This window comes from Polypterus senegalus, chromosome 6 (assembly GCF_016835505.1).
Source record: "Polypterus senegalus isolate Bchr_013 chromosome 6, ASM1683550v1, whole genome shotgun sequence".
Taxonomy (NCBI): Eukaryota; Metazoa; Chordata; class Cladistia; order Polypteriformes; family Polypteridae; genus Polypterus; species Polypterus senegalus.
Genome location: NC_053159.1, coordinates 12,839,585 through 12,856,758, shown reverse-complemented (window position 1 = coordinate 12,856,758; position 17,174 = coordinate 12,839,585). Strand labels below are relative to the sequence as shown.

General features: G+C 43.2%; 1 protein-coding gene across 2 annotated transcripts in view; it reads right to left on the bottom strand.

Annotated features, from left to right (window-relative positions):
* The window catches only part of LOC120530791 (inactive dipeptidyl peptidase 10-like), an 898,875-nt gene that overhangs the window by 74,362 nt on the left and 807,339 nt on the right, over positions 1 to 17,174 (bottom strand). For both annotated transcript variants that reach the window (XM_039755400.1, XM_039755402.1), the window contains exons 14-15: positions 16,691 to 16,782; positions 10,493 to 10,540 (exon numbers count right to left, since the gene is read on the bottom strand). In XM_039755400.1, coding sequence (XP_039611334.1) covers positions 10,493 to 10,540; positions 16,691 to 16,782 — 140 coding nt within the window. The remainder of the gene's footprint in view (positions 1 to 10,492; positions 10,541 to 16,690; positions 16,783 to 17,174) is intronic.

The following is a 17,174-nucleotide window of genomic DNA, read 5'->3' as shown; positions in this document are numbered from 1 at the left end:
CTCTAGTAGGAGTTCATGAGGGTGCAGGAATGAGTGTTTCCTGTGTCCCAATTCAGGAGTAGGACAAAGTGGCATTGTCATCTTTTCCTTCCGGCACTTCACATTAACCTTACACTTTAGCCATACACATTAATTGAAACTTTGGACTGAACATAACATCCAATGGCGAGGTAATTGGGCAGCTCTAACGAGGTAAGACAACCATCTCAGGCGTGAAGGAGAAAAACGATCACTAATGGCCTCTTCTCTCTTCCCTGTACACCAGTGGGGCTGAGTTCACTTCAGGTATGGCCTTGGATGCCTCAACTCTTCCACCCCGGAAGATGAGTACACAGGCCGGGCACTGGAAGACAGTGCCCACTTAGACCATATTTACTTAGCGAGTGCAACTCCATGACAGAGGAAACACAAGGGACACAAGATGTCTACTTTTTTTGCCTCTTTTATTTTCATTGTGAGTTTTGTGAATTAAACAGGGGACCCAGCTGGTCTCCTAACCCTTTATCGTTTCTCTGTTTGTTTTATTGGCAGCGTTAAAATGTATTTTGCAAACAAATGTCACGTCACCTTGTACTTCTGACCAGCCCTGCCTCATTTCTTGCCTGTCGTATTCCCAGCGGGGCTCCGTACATCCCACCTCACGACTACTTAGATGAACAGTGGGTACGGAAAGTATTCAGACCCCCTTCAATTTTTCACTCTTTGTTTTATTGCAGCCATTTGCTAAAATCATTTAAATAAATTTGTTCCCTCATTAATGTACACACAGCACCCCATATTGACAGACAAAACAAAGAATTTTTGAAATTGTTGCAGATTTATTAAAAAAGAAAACTGAAATATTACATGGTCCTAAGTATTCAGACCCTTTGCTCAGTATTTAGTGGAAGCACCCTTTTGAACTAATACAGCCATGAGTCTTCTTGGGAAAGATGCAACAAGTTTTTCACACCTGGATTTGGGGATCCTCTGCCATTCCTCCTTGCAGATCCTCTCCAGTTCTGTCAGGCTGGATGGTAAACATTGGTGGACAGCCATTTTTAGGTCTCTCCAGAGATGCTCAAATGGGTTTAAGTCAGGGCTCTGGCTGGGCCATTCAAGAACAGTCACAGAGTTGTTGTGAAGCCACTCCTTCGTTATTTTAGCTGTGTGCTTAGGGTCATTGTCTTGTTGGAAGGTAAACCTTCGGCCCAGTCTGAGGTCCTTAGCACTCTGGAGAAGTTTTTTGTCCAGGATATCCCTGTACTTGGCCGCATTCATCTTTCCCTCGATTGCAACCAGTCGTCCTGTCCCTGCAGCTGAAAAACACCCCCAACAGCATGATGCTGCCACCGCCATGCTTCACTGTGGAGACTGTATTGGACAAGTGATGAGCAGCGCCTGGAATTAAGGCCAAACAGTTCTATCTTGGTCTCATCAGACCAGAGAATCTTATTTCTCACCATCTCAGAGTCCTTCAGGTGTCTTTTAGCAAACTCCAAGATAGACAATGACCCTAAGCACACAGCTAAAATAATGAAGGAGTGGTTTCACAACAACTCTGTGACTGTTCTTGAATGGCCCAGCCAGAGTCCCGACTTAAACCCAATTGAGCATCTCTGGAGAGACCTAACAATGGCTGTCCACCAACGTTTACCATCCAACCTGACAGAACTGGAGAGGATCTGCAAGGAGGAATGGCAGAGGATCCCCAAATCCAGGTGTGAAAAACTTGTTGCATCTTTCCCAAGAAGACTCGTGGCTATATTAGCTCAAAAGGGTGCTTCTACTAAATACTGAGCAAAGGGTCTGAATACTTAGGACCATGTGATATTTCAGTTTTTCTTTTTTAATAAATATGCAACAATTTCAAAAATTTTTTTTTTTGTCTGTCAATATGGGGTGCTGTGTGTACATTAATGAGGGAAAAAATTTATTTAAATTATTTTAGCAAATGGCTGCAATATAACAAAGAGTGAAAAATTGAAGGGGGTCTGAATACTTTCCGTACCCACTGTATTCCTGGCGGGGACCCGCTGCCTCACCCACACCTTACTATCCTTCTCTCAGCGATTGTAAGGCCATTAACAGCCACAACTCAGTTTTTCCGTCTTTACATTCGTTCAACCCCATGATAACAGCTGTCTCTCTCTTTCTCTTGTTCTCACCAAGAGCTGTCCCTCTCTTAACTGCACCCATTGTTCTTAAAAGCACTTTTGACCACATTACCTCAACAGTTGAGTTATTCACGTCATCCAAAACCGATAGGGGTATTGCACTACCCACCTCGATAAAAAAGAAATGGTTAACAATCACATTGTGGTCCTGTGGACAGCCTGGCCTCACCACACTGTGACTCAATTTTGCATAATAAAAACGTGTGCAAACTTCTAAGGTGGTGAATACTTTTTGTCATCACTGTGTGATAAGAGGTCTATGGCGAAGCACAATTTTAATAAATAATTGAGTCCCGGATGCAGATTTTAAGCGGGTGCACGTGCATGCATGAGTGTGAACACCACACTTCAAGGCTGATTGGGGAGCTTGGCTGATCACCCAACCACGTGTAAATGAGAGCAGGTTGGTCAAGTGCTTCACTTATACCTCACTGCAGGTGAAAGTCAACCACCTGTGCCCAGTCGGGGCAATAAAGGGAGCCTGCATGGCATAGAGAGGGTAGAACAAAAAAGAGAAGAATAAAAAAAGATGAGAGAATGAAATAAACAACGGTTAAGTGAAGGAAAAGAGAGAGGCAGGATCGAAGAAGAGGCCGTGCAATGGAATGGAAGCAGGCAGTCGGGAAGACGGCTCCTATAGAAGTGCGCAGCTGGGGACTGAGGGGCAGAGGTCACTTCTGCTAAACAATTATGGAGAGCAGGAATGACCGACAGCTCCAGTGTGGCTCCTGCATAAGGCCGAGGAGTGGCAGTTTGAGTTGGAGGAGCGAGGATCGGTGTGGCACCAGGAGCCTGGGACTGGCAAGGGGAGCCGAGCCGTGTTATGACTGACCGTGCCTGTTAGTAGACATCTCCTCTGGCTGCTGAGATCCCGTCTAGGGTAAGAGGAGCAGACGTTCGTTCTTAGGAAGAAGGCACTGGAACTCTTTGATCTTATAAAAGGATAGATGCTGCCTGAGATTTTAACCCCATTTTTATGGAATATATCTGTTGAACATATTTAACCCTTTAACAGCCACATACTTGGGGGTTAATGTACCCCCGAACGCCAAATACTTTTTTAATGCACTTTTTAAGGAAATGCCACAATTCACCAAGAAAAAGTGAATTTTTTAATGGAACACATTTTTTTCATGCAAAGAGCATCACAATTACTGCAACACTGATCATTTTACACTCTGCCAATGAATGAACTGTAAAAACTAAAAAACTACTGCAACAATACTGATGCTCTGTGCAAGAGAGGACAGAGCCGACTATACTTCCTTAGAAGACTGGCGTCCTTCAACATCTGCAATAAGATGCTGCAGATGTCCTATCAGACGGTTGTGGCGAGCGCCCTCGTCTATGCGGTGGTGTGCTGGGGAGGCAACATAAAGAAGAAGGACGCCTCATGCCTGGACAAACTGGTGAGGAAGGCAGGCTCTATTGTAGGCACGGAGCTGGACAGTTTGACATCCGTGGCAGAGCGACGGGCACTGAGCAGGCACCTGTCCATCATGGAGAATCCACTGCATCCACTGAACAGGATCATCTCCAGACAGAGGAGCAGCTTAAGCGACACACTGCTGTCACCGTCCTGCTCCATTGACAGACTGAGGAGACCCCACACTATGCGACTCTTCAATTCCACTCGGCGGGGTAAACGTTAATATTATACAAAGTTATTGTCTGTTTTACCTGCATTGTTATCACTCTTTAATTTAATATTGTGTTTTATCAGTATGCTGCTGCTGCTGGAGTATGTGAATTTCTCCTTGGGATTAATAAAGTATCTATCTATCTATCTATCTATCTATCTATCTATCTATCTATCTATCTATCTATCTATCCTGCCTACTATACTAAACTTAATGTCTATCTGTCTGTCTGTCTCTTATATAGTGCCATTCATATCTATCTATCTATCTATCTATCTATCTATCTATCTATCTATCTATCTATCTATCTATCTATTATATGTACAAGGTGCAACTGACATCATTGATGAAATTCAGTAAATCACCGAGCCAACTGCGCTGAAACTGGCCGCACACAGAGGTAAACGCTGATGCTAGCAGGCTGGTCTAGTGCAGTGACTGAATCGGGGGACATTGATGCTGCAGTGCTGCAGGGGGCGCCAGTGGTCATGAGCTGTCTGCTCAATGAATGTACAGCACGGACTGATCAGCTCCGGCGTGCTGGCAGATTGCACTGGGAAACGACTATAGCCAGTTGCGGCGGTTTAAGGATTAACCTCCTCATGGTTCCTTGTTTTAATGGATTATTTATTTATTTATTTGATGAGATCATTTTATTTGTTGGAAATAAATGTACCCAACATTTTGCACCAAAGCCTTGTTGACTGTGTGTGTCCTCATCTGCCTTACTCATCCTCGGATACGTTATCAATGGTTTCTGGATTCGAGAGGCTCCTGGAAACAATAACGGATCACAGGGCTAACCCCGAATGTCACACACTATAAATTGTTTGTTCTTCCTTTAAAGAATAAATTCTGTACCCTCCTAAATGTACAAAGAGTTTGCAAGCCAGCTTTTTCTGCACATATATACTGTAAGTGTATTCACAGTGTTTGTTTCCTACTGTAATGAGACGTCTCCTGTATTTGTGTCCTGAGATTTTGTTTTTCTCAGATTTCTTTTCTGTCTCTCCCTGTAAAAGCTGACAATTTAGTTATCTGTAGCCTCATTATCTGAATTACACGTAACTCCGGCTCATACTCTTTCACTCAATGATTTACCAGCAAGTGTATTAGCATTGAATACAGGAGCATTGCTTTTTGCATCCATTCTATTAAAGTTGACCAAATCTCTAATTACTGATGCTAAAAGCATCTAGAAGCCTGTATAGCAATCAGCCGCCCTGGGCTAATGTTACAACAGCATTCATCACTTCATGCAGACTTTTTACTGGCACATCTGCTTCAATGCACTATTAAAAAATAACACATTAGAAGTGGTAGGAAACACATTTTTAGCTTACCTAATTTATTCACATATACAAAGAACTGCTATTAGAAATGGTAGGATTTGCTCAAACTGGGATGAAATGTAATATCTGGTGAAATGTATGAGCCTTTGTTTGTGGTAATAAAACACTTTACTGTGACTATAAAGCTGTAGTCCTTGCTCCTGATTAATATTATTAGTTGCTCTGATTTGTATTGCTGTGCTCCAGTTAGATCAAACTCATTCTGAAAGAAAAAGCAGACACTGTATATCTCTATATATAAAATCCAACATCTGTCTGTCTGCTTTCATGATTTAGATCGGGTTTTTTTTATAATTTGCTTGAATATGCCAGTTGATTTGGTGACTTTTCTCATTGCGCTAAGTATCATAGTTGTGGTACGATTTATTTGCGCAAATCCGAGAGAGACGCAGGGCCCTCCTCACTCACGCGCCAGTCTCGGTGCGTTCCTTTCTTTCGCTTAGCTAGATTGGGTTTTTTTTCTATAATGTGCTGGAACATTCTGGTTGATTTTGAGACTTTTCTCATCGCATTAAGAATCATAGTTCGCATGCAGGAGCGATATATTCACACTAATCTGAGACAAAGGCTGTGGGCTGAGGGGAGAGAGAAGCATGACGTCACTCCTCACTGTCCTTTTTCACTACTACGCCAGCGGAGCCCCAGGGGACAGCTAGTATATACAGTATGTATATATATATATAAATATATATTTATATCTCTTATATATATTTCTATTCTGGTTCGTCCTGCTTCCTCTTCAAAACCGGTCCCCCCTCACACGCAGCCCACATGACGTTTCTTGATTCATATTCTTCCTCTTCCAAACCCTTCCCCACACTGCCTGCGGCCTCCCATACAACCCCATGCCACTTTTCTCGATTCCTATTCCTCCTTCGGACTAACGCGTTCCCCACTCCTCTCTCATGACCCCATTGGTGTCACGTCACTGCCCGATATCTAGCCTGACCGCATGACCTTTCACTTTCGGCCATGTGTGCACCTGGGAGTCTTTTCCGTAGCCTGCTACAGGAAGGTACTCTCTCGACCATTGGCATTGGTTTTTCATTATAATGCGACGGTTGTTCCCTAAGCCTTTGTTATAAAATGAACGACAGTATCTTCTCTGTCAACGGGTTTTTGTACAATGTCATCTCTGTTCTGGGCAACTGCCTGTCCCTATCAGTGGGTTATTTCTTGACACAAACGGTTGATGAAGGCAATGCACTCTCACTACAACATAGGGCAGTTGCATCAGTTCATTGCATCACATTGGGACAGATTTGGAGACGTTCTTTCCTGTTGTTCTTCCCAACGCAAGTCGAGTTATCACAACAAGTCATGAGTACTATCAATACATGGCAACATCTGGAGTTTATGGTGGTGAAGCTGAAATTCAAGCTCTTTCCGAGATTCTCCATGCTACCATTGTCATTTACTTCAAACAAGACCCCAACATCCCACCTTGCATTACGTTTGCAAAAATTTGCGTTAATCTACAATAACCAGTCTTCAGCCACGGTCAGTTGTACATGGATTTTTCGATGGTTAGATCTTTCGACTCATTATCATTATCACACCTATTCACAACTGCGTCTTTCAAGAAGTATTTCTTTCTTCTTTATTTCTGAATTCCTTTCTCACCGTTTTCCGTTCCTATTCGTACACCGCCGTATGCTACGGCGGCGTATATATATATATATATATATATATATATATATATATATATATATATATATATATATATAGTGGACACTAGGGGTCACTGTTGCCCCTTTAACCAAACAGACAGACATGCAGGACACAGGGTAAAAGCACCAAGAAGTTGTTTTTGATTATTTCCTTCTTAAACAGTGCCCTCCCAGCACCACAGCCACAATAAACAGGCAAGTAATTCAGCACAAGTCTCTGTATATAATCTTCATTTGGATCTTGATCTTTGTTTTTCCGCGAATGAATTAGAAGGAGAAGCACTAGATGGCAGTAGAGAGACAGCTAAAACATAGGCATTGCATTAAGAATCTCCTCCAGGCTTATACTACTGAAGACTGTAGTACGCCAGTCACACCTCAAAACACAGACATTCAAACTAAACAAATTGTTGTGCTTTAAAATAACTAAAGAGATCTTCATTTAGATCTTGATCTTTGTTTGTCCACGAATTCCATGCATGCGTAGACCACCTTCCAGTTTAGTACGTTGTTGTTACTCACGGATGTCAACAATGTGCCGGAATAACGAAAGGGGTGGTGGACAGTGTTACGCTGGTTAGCTCCTGAGGCCTGGTTAGAGAATGAGATTGCCGAAGATAAAAGGTACGTGCCTACGTAACATGAATGAAAGAAAGACAGTGGGTAAAATGAATGACAACGTAACAGCACGTTCCGGAAATTATTATTGTTACGTTGTAGCCGGCGAGTGCTGCGCGTCTCACAGTTGTACTGTGCCTTGCTCACATGTCAGTGAAGTGATCCCTATTTATGCTTTAAAGAGCCTGGATACCTATGTGTCCCCCTTTAATAACCATTGCTCCGTGTATATTGCCTTACTCTTTGGATTGCCACAAAGCAACCTGCGAGATTGGAGAAAGGTTGAGAAGACATCGTGAGAGGAAACGACAGCGTTGTGAAAATGAGACGAACTGTGACTACACCACCACATAATTACTATTCGGACAGTGATTCAGAGTAGGCCGTTCCTATCGAATCAATATCCAAGGGTTTTCTTTTGGAATTTTGTTTCCCTTATAAAAAATCATAATGCTGTGCGACGAAGGGCCCAATTCACGACTGGCAGCCACGTTTAAACAGGGAGCTCTTCACAGACAACTTTAACACACGCAACATAGTTTGGCACACATGGCTAGTACACAATATTCTCTCTCTTTCTCCTCCACACCTCCCAGGAAGCATTGTCCACCTCCTCCCGACTCCTCTGCTGGGTGTTCCACAGTCCTTTATATATTCCCCGACCAGGAAGTGCTTCTGCTCTTCTGTCCACGTGACCTGCCAGCACTTCCGGGTCAGATGGAGAATTCAAGTTTTTGATCAGCCCAAAAGTACTAGGAAGTCACGAGGACAGAAACCCTGGAGTACTTCCGGGCTGATCAAAAACTTGAAAAACTTTGGCTATAAGGGAAGCATGACTCCCCAGGTCCTTCCACAGCACCCCCTGGCGGCACTCACTGCACCCAACAGGGCTAAGATATCGAACTCCAAGTCCCAGGATGCCCTGTAGGGGAGCTGCCATCTAGCATCTTGGTGGAAGAGGCAGTGTCCAAGAGTAGCTGACTTCCCCCATCCTTTCATTCTTGGGGCATCCCGGCCAGGATGAGCTGCCGGCCATCTCTTACAATATATATATATATATATATATATATATATATATATATATATATATATATATTTATATTTATCTAAGAAGTATCTTAGATGTTGTAAGACACTTTGCATAAAGATATCAGTTCAGTAATAAGTAAAAAATGTCTTGAAAGACATTAAAACGAGACTAGAAAGAAAGAGATCTCATAAAATATGCCATGCTTTTTCAAATCAAACTCTCAACTTTGGTTTTATCTCAGGTCTCATTTTACATTTATGTTACATTTATTTATTTGGCTGGCGCCTTTATCTCAGGTGACTTACAACATTTACGATAAAATGGGTTCCAGTTCTTTTTTCGGTTTTCCAATTGGAGCACAGGCAGGTCAAGTGACTTACTCAGGGTCACACACACATGGTGTCAGTAGTGGGATTTGAACCCCAATGTCAGGTTTTCAACTCTAAAGCCTTAACCACTGCACTACACTGCCTACTACTAGGCCACACTTCCTACTTTTTTTGTCTGAAGCTATTTTTCCTAAGGAATTTTAGGAGAAACATCTGTGACAAACGCGATTCTTAAATGAAGCATAATAATAATAATTCTTTACATTTAAATACTGTTTTTCTCGCTGCTCAAAGTGCTTTACTTAATGAGGGGACCCACTTCAACCACCTCCAAGTAGCTTGTGTAGCATCCACCTGGTCATTTTTGCTCTAGGATGCTCACCACACATTAGCTATTAGGTGGTGAAGGGGTGAGAGATAGCTAGCCAATTGGTAACTGTTTCAACTTTCTCTTCATCTAGTAGTAGAAGGAATAGAGTAGTATAGATTTAAATTGGTCTAGTAGGAATAAGTGAGGGTGCGTGTATTGGGGACAGAATAACCAGGCCATAGAGGACAATTTAGCCTGGACCTCGGGACACCCTCTACTCTAGATGGATCTTTAATGACCAGAGTGTCAGGACCTCGGTTTGATGTCTCATCTGAAGAATGCTACCATTTTTACACCACAGTGCCCCCAATCACTACACTGGGGCATTGGCACCCACATTCACACCACAGGGTAAGTGCCCCTGCTGGCCTCACCAGCACCTCTTCCAGCAACAACCCAAAGCTTTTCCCAGATGATGTCCCATCCAAGTTTTGGTCAGGCACAAACATGCTAAGCTTCAGGTGGATGACTCCATATAAATGAGAATCTCTGTTATGTTTCAAGACCCAACACAGATGAATCTTTCAGCTGTAAAATTTTCCTCTGGGTTTGTCTCCACCTCCTGTCTTGTACTTTTCACTGAGGTACTTGGACTGCTCTTTTCTCTTCATTGTGTAAGTTAGTTTACAATACTGACTCACCATAAGTTGACCCTTTCAACATGGAGGTACATCAGGTGACCTCACTGAACTCAATCTGGGACGACTAAAACCAGTTAATTTCTTTGCCTTATATAATTTCTTGCATTAGGAATTTGTTAGTTTCACATCCCGGAGCACAGGGTACAGAGTCCCTGGAGCAACTGCAGGTTAAGGGCCTTGCTCAAGGGCCCAGCAGAGTAGGATCCCTTTTGACTGTAACTGGGATTTGAACTTGGCAACCTTCCGAATACCAGCGCAGACCTTCAGCCTCAGAGCCACCACTGTCGTATTAAAGGGAATGAATTCTTATGTCATCAGTTATTTTCTGTGTTATATTTGTAACTAATTTGGACCACTTTGCCGATATCAGTTTCAGTTTTTCATCTTTTTTTATCAATCAATGTCAAAAATCCAACTTAAATCTGCAGGCATTCAATATTGTTAACAATAAAATGTAAAAATTTTCAAGGTAGTGAACACTTTTTATAGGCTGTCTATGTACTTCATACACTCACATATACTTAGTGCCCAATAACTGGTTTGAAACACCGCATGTTATGACAGTCACTATGTGCTGGTGTCATAAAACCTGGAATATGTCATACGCTTGAGCTAAAGCCGAAAATGAGCAAAACTGAAATAAATAAAATCTGTCAGTTTCATTTCTGCATTTATATTGAACATACCTGAAGAGCTGTCGTTGTCTTGGGGAGCCATGTGTGCTCAGGAAATAGCTAAACAAAAAAACGAGAAGAAAAATTTTATGATGTATTTCACAAACCACTATGAGACAGTAGAAAATAGAAACAAATATTGTGTGCAGTAGCACAAAAAGAATGGCATATAATTTTAATGTCATATTGTAAATTAACATTTTAAGGTATTTTTATTTAATTGTGTCACGCACGTCCGAGTAACAGGAAGTTGTATGGACCAAGTAAGGGTAATTCCATGCCAGGCCAGGGGGTTGGCAGGGTGCCCTAAACCATCTTCTGTTGTCTCTACAGACCAGACGTGGGAACACCTATCTGACTGATCCCTGAAGATGTCACTTCTGGTTCTAGCGCCCAGGATGATGTCACTTCCGGTTGCGATTCCAGAGGAAGGTCACTTCCAGTTCCCATACGTCACTTCCGGTTTTGGCATTTAAAGCCGCCATTTTTACAATCTGATTTCAGTTCACATTTGGACTCCTTACAAGACACATCCGTCTTATCCACAAACCCATTCCAGGCAGGGATAATATAAGGGTGGCTGCCCCAAACCTCTTTGAGTGTGTTGAGTCTGATCTTTTCACACTTGTTAAAAATTACAGCCTAAGTAGCTAAAAGAATTATGGTTGTGCCATTAGGATAACTTCTCATATTCTGCTAGAGGAAACCAAAAAATGCAACAGTCTTAGCTGGATTAAAATTTTAAGTAACAATAGGGAATTGAGAATAATAGGAAACCAGCAACGACAAAAGCAACAGGAAAATGATGCCAACTGTGAACTTTAACAGCATCTTGAATGGGCACTTGTTGGCACGGTGGCGCAGTGGTAGCGCTGCTGCCTCACAGTTAGGAGACCTGAGTTCGCTTCCCTGGTCCTCCCTTTGTGGAGTTTGCATGTTCTCCCCGTGTCTGCGTGGGTTTCCTCCCACAGTCCAAAGACATGCAGGTTAGGTGCATTGGTGATGCTAAATTGTCCCTGGTGTGTGTGCCCTATGGTGGGCTGGCGCCCTGCCTGGGGGTTTGTTTCCTGCCTTACATCCTATGTTGGCTGGGATTGGCTCCAGCAGACTCCCGCGACCCTGTGTTAAGATATAGTGAGTTTGATGATGACTAACTGATTGAATGGGCACCTCCACTCCTTGGTGTTAAATTGAAGCCAGGGTTCATCTTCTTGTTTTAAACATTTTTTGTTCTCTTTTGGGCCATTGTCTGATATTAATGTTAGTTTCAAGTACTACGTGCTGTGAAGACCAGGGGCGCACCTGCCACCCCAATCCGACACAAAACAGGTATTGACGCCAGCAGATTAGTCCTTTACCAAAGGAAAGCCACTCCAACCCAGAGGAGTCTTGAGGACGGATACCAACAGTCACAAGCACAGTAAATCATCCCTTTCCTCCAAAGCCTTGCAGCCTCCCTCTTCTTTTTCCACAGTCAAGCTTCACAAGTGTTGCCCTCCGACTATGGCTTGCCAGCTTTGAGGGGCTTACTCCTTATGGAGGTCTGGAATTGCTTCCATTTGTGGATGAATCCCAATGTAGGGTTCTGCAGCTCCCACAGGCGACATCTACGGAACCCAATAGGGTTGTGCTGACCAATAATAGTTCCCATAAAACCCTGTGGGAATCGTTTGGGCTACTAAGTAAGAGTTTGGTGGAGACAGCACCCTTTGGAAGTCCAACCCCCCTGTCCCTCCATTTCGAAGACACCCCGGCCGGGTAATGTCACTGGCCGCCATCCGTCACAGTTCTTTTTTCTCTATGCCTGTGCCAGGTTGCATAGGTTTTGTGGGTGGGGGAAGCCGTTTCTCACGACCAGGAACTGCCCTCCGTCCTATAAAACTGGAGGGTCTCCCACAGTTCCTGGTGGTTCATTTCAAATGTGTTTGGGAGTCTCTACTGAGTCCAGGGATTCTTCTGCACTTATTTTAATGAATGGATTTTTGACCAAATGCTCTGTTTTTTGACTTCATTTTGGACATCCTGTTATGGGATTTTGTTTACTTGGGATTGCGTTATTGCTTTGTCTTTCATGCTCTACGGAGTCTGAGTATCTTTGTTAAAAAAAAAATTCTCGCACCTTCCTCTATGCTGGTAAAAATATTGCTCAGTTTCGAGGACTCAGACAGCATTTCTGCAATATATAAAATTATTTTAGAGTCCCTCCCTGTCAAAGATTCAAGAGGACACTGGGAAAAGGATCTCTCACTCAACATATCAGAAAAGGAGTGGAAGGTAGCAATGCAGAGAATTCACTCGAGCTCCATATGCGCAAAGCATACAATTATTCAACTCAAAATTATATTTCGAGCACATCTGTCTCACTTAAAACTGTCCAAAATGTTTCCAGGGCGAGAGCCAACCTGTGAACGCTGCAATCGAGCTCCAGCCTCACTGGGCCACATGTTTTGGGCCGCATGCACCAAATTAACATCATTCTGGATTACAAATTTTAAGTGCCTTTCAGACAGCCTGGGGGTCACAATCCCTCCTAACCCACGAACAGCTGTGTTTGGTGGGATCACAGAGGGGCTTAAAGTGGAGAAGGACAAACAAGCTGTAATGGCCTTTACTTCACCATTGGTACACTTATCATGCTAAGCTGGAAGAATCCTAACTCTCCTCTTTTAAGTCAGTGGTTCACCGATGTTATAGACTATTTGAAATTGGAAAAAATCTAATTCTCACTTAGAGGATCTGTGCAGAACTTTTCTGAAACCTGGCAGGATCTGATCAATAACATTTTAGAATAAGCTCTTAAAGCACCGAGGAAGCCGATTCTCTTCCCAGTTCTTTTTCTTCTCCATTTATCTTTATCCACTTATTAAACTCATCAATTTATTTATTTTTGCTAGCTTTAAGTTTTACTCCGTTGGCCGTGCTCTCTTTCTCAGGGGTGGTGGTTGATTTGTTTTCAGTCCTATTTTTTGTAAAAATTGATCTATTTGTATGGAATGATTACAATAAAATCACTCATCCATCCATCCCTTATCCAAGCCGTTATATCCTAACTACAGGGACATAGGGGTCTGCTGGAGACAATCCCAGCCAACACATGGTGCAAGTTAAGAAATAAACACCAGGCAGGGCACCAGCCCACTGCAGGGCACACACACACACACACACACACACTAGGGACAATTTAGGATCGCCAATGCACCTAACCTGCATTTCTTTGGACTGTGGGAGGAAACCCACGCAGACACGGGGAGAACATGCAAACTCCACAAAGGGAGGACCTGGGAAGCGAACCTGGGTCTCCTAACTGTGAGGCAGCAGCGCTACCACTGTGCCACCAAGCCGTCTAAAATAAAATCCATCCATCCTTCCATCTATTATCCAACCCGCTATATCCTATATACAGGGTCACGAGGGTCTGCTGGAGCCAATCCCAGGCAACAAAGGGTGCAAGGCAAGAAATAAACCCCAGGCAGGGCACCAGCCCACTGCAGGGCACACACACACATGCCATGCTCACACTAGGGACAATTAAGGATTGCCAATGCACCTAACCTGCATGTCTTTGGACTGTGGGAGGAAACCGGAGTACCCAGAAGAAACCCACGCAGACACAGGGAGAACATGCAAACTCCATGCAGGGAGGACCCGGAAAGCGAACCCAAGTCTTGTAACTGTGAGGCAGCAGCGCTACCACTGCGCCACCAAGCCGCCTAAAATAAAATCCATCCATCTATTATCCAACCCGCTATATCCTATATACAGGGTCACGAGGGTCTGCTGGAGCCAATCCTAGGCAACACTGGGTGCAAGGCAGGAAATAAACCCCAGGCAGGGCACCAGCCCACTGCAGGGCACACACACACACACGCCAAGCTCACACTAGGGACAATTTAGGATCGCCAATGCACCTAACCTGCATGTCTTTGGACTGTGGGAGGAAACCCACGCAGACACGGGGAGAACATGCAAATTCCACAAAGGGAGGACCCGGGAAGTGAACCCAGGTCTTGTAACTGTGAGGCGGCAGCGCTACCACTGCGCCACCAAGCCGCCTAAAATAAAATCCATCCATCCTTCCATCTATTATCCAACCCGCTATATCCTATATACAGGGTCACGAGGGTCTGCTGGAGCCAATCCTAGGCAACACAGGGTGCAAGGCAAGAAATAAACCCCAGGCAGGGCACCAGCCCACTGCAGGGCACACACACACATGCCATGCTCACACTAGGGACAATTTAGGATTGCCAATGCACCTAACCTGCATGTCTTTGGACTGTGAGAGGAAACCGGAGTACCCGGAAGAAACCCACGCAGACACAGGGAGAACATGCAAGCTCCATGCAGGGAGGACCCGGGAAGCGAACCCGGGTCTCCTAACTGTGAGGTAGCAGCGCTACCCACTGCGCCTACAATAAAATCAATAAAGTAAAAATAAAAAAATCTTTTGTTTTATATCAATCCTTTGATCGGCAATTTTGGTATCTGGCCGAGATTTTTAGACTGTGTTTCAACAACATTTATTTCTATAGCACATTTTCCTACAAATAATGTAGCTCAAAGTGCTTCACATGATGAAGAAAGAGAAAAAGGACAAAATAAATAAGAATTAAAATAAGACAAAACTCATTAACATAGAATAAAAGTAAGGTCCGATGGCCAGGGAGGACAGAAAAAAACAAAAAAAAGCTCCAGACGGCTGGAGAAAAAATAAAATCTGCAGGGGGTCCAGGCCATGAGACCGCCCAGTCCCCTCTAGGCATTCTACCTAACATCAATGATCAGTCCTCATTGTATTCAGGGTTCTCATGGAAGGACTTGATGATGATGGTCTTGTGGACTTCTGGCCTTTAATCCATCAATGTAGGAACATCATTTCCCCTCCAGTTGGCATTGCTAGCACTGTCACTGTTTTTGGGACTCCTAGTCCATAGCACTTGGCAGATCTGATTCACTGAGGCAATGAGTGTCTGAATCAACACTTGTCAGAAGTCATCTTATTCCTGAAGAAGGGGCTAACGAACTTGTTGACCACAGCAAGGCTGAGAGCCAAATTTCCAGATGTTGTGATCGAGGGCATCCCAAAGGTACTTTGTGGGGTGAAGGTCCTTAGAGAGCAGACAGGCCAAGTCAGCACCTACACACCGGCAGCTATGTGTGGCCTGGCGTTGTCTTCTGTAGGGTCAGGTCATCCAGGAGGTGTGAGCAGAGGGTCTCTGACTTGATCCCCTCTCTCTCTTACTGTAGGTGAGCTTGCTTTCTTTTTTTGTGTGTAAGTCAAATTCCTGGCACTAAAGTAGGAGCCAAGCAAGAGCAACATGAAGCCGTGTCATTCTGGGTAAGCGGACATCTTAATGATTGCATCTTAATTCAGTAGAGTAGGCACTAATAGGAGAGGCGTGCAGGCTCCCTGTGCTTTAAGAAGCAGAAGCAACTAATCCAATTCTAAAAATCCCTTTGTAAATGCAAACATCTAATTAAGCACAATTTAAATGGAAAACATTGTTAAGCACACAAATGACCCCCTGTTTTCTGTTCTATTAACACCAAACTACATGAAAGTTAACATTATTAGTTTAATAATGACATGAGTCATCAAAACAAACATTAAACGATGGTTAATAGGCCACTATTGGCACTTCTTACTTCACATTCACATGGAATTGCTATTCAGATTTATTGGGGGGCTTGTCCATCTGTTTTAGGAGCCCATGATGCTCAGAAGAAAGTGAGAAAACATGTGAACAACGCACGTGAACAGCACATGAATGCACGGATACGCCTCGCCGCAGCTGTCAGATCAGCCACTCGGTAACATCCGGCCCCGCCCCCTTCTGCAGGCTACGGCAAAGTGGAGAAGGGCTGCATGTGCCAACGGCATGCATTTCAAAATCATCCCGGTCTCTTCAAACATGCAAAATTTCCAAAAGAGGTCGTTCCTAGCCTGTGTTTTAGATAAATGACTGAGTAAAAAAAATTATGTGTTTTAGTGTATCCTCTTGGATTTTTGATTAAATATTGCAGTAACAAAAGTGTCTAGCAATACATATCCGAGTAAAAGTAGACACTTGCACTGGAAAACATAGTGAAGTAAAACTGAAAATTTTAAACACATGTAAAGCAGAAATATTCTCAAAACACAGTCAAGTGCAGGAGGAACATTTTTTTGACTTCACCACTACACAACACTGCACACTGCAAGATACTCACAGTTTCTGATGGTTTTCATCATAAGCCAATATTTTGGTAACTTCCCAGTTTCCTGAAGTTAGATGCCGGACAGTAATCTGATCTGTTTTTGGCTAGAAAGAGAATTATATATAATTGTATAATTTATATATAAATAAATATATCTAAATTTCTTGATAGGTAGATAGATAGACATGAAAGGCACTATATGATAGATAGATAGATAGACAGATAGATAGATAGATAGATAGATAGATAGATATGAAAGGCACTATATGATAGATAGATAGATAGATAGACATGAAAGGCACTATATAATAGATAGATAGATAGATAGATAGATAGATAGATAGATAGATAGATAGATAGATAGATAGATAGATAGATAGATAGATAGATAGATAGATGGTGGCATGGTGTGTTGCCCTCTGCCTCCCTCCAGCCTCAAAACAAGTTAACCAGGATTCATATTAATCAACAGTGTCATTCAGTGGGCTACAATTTC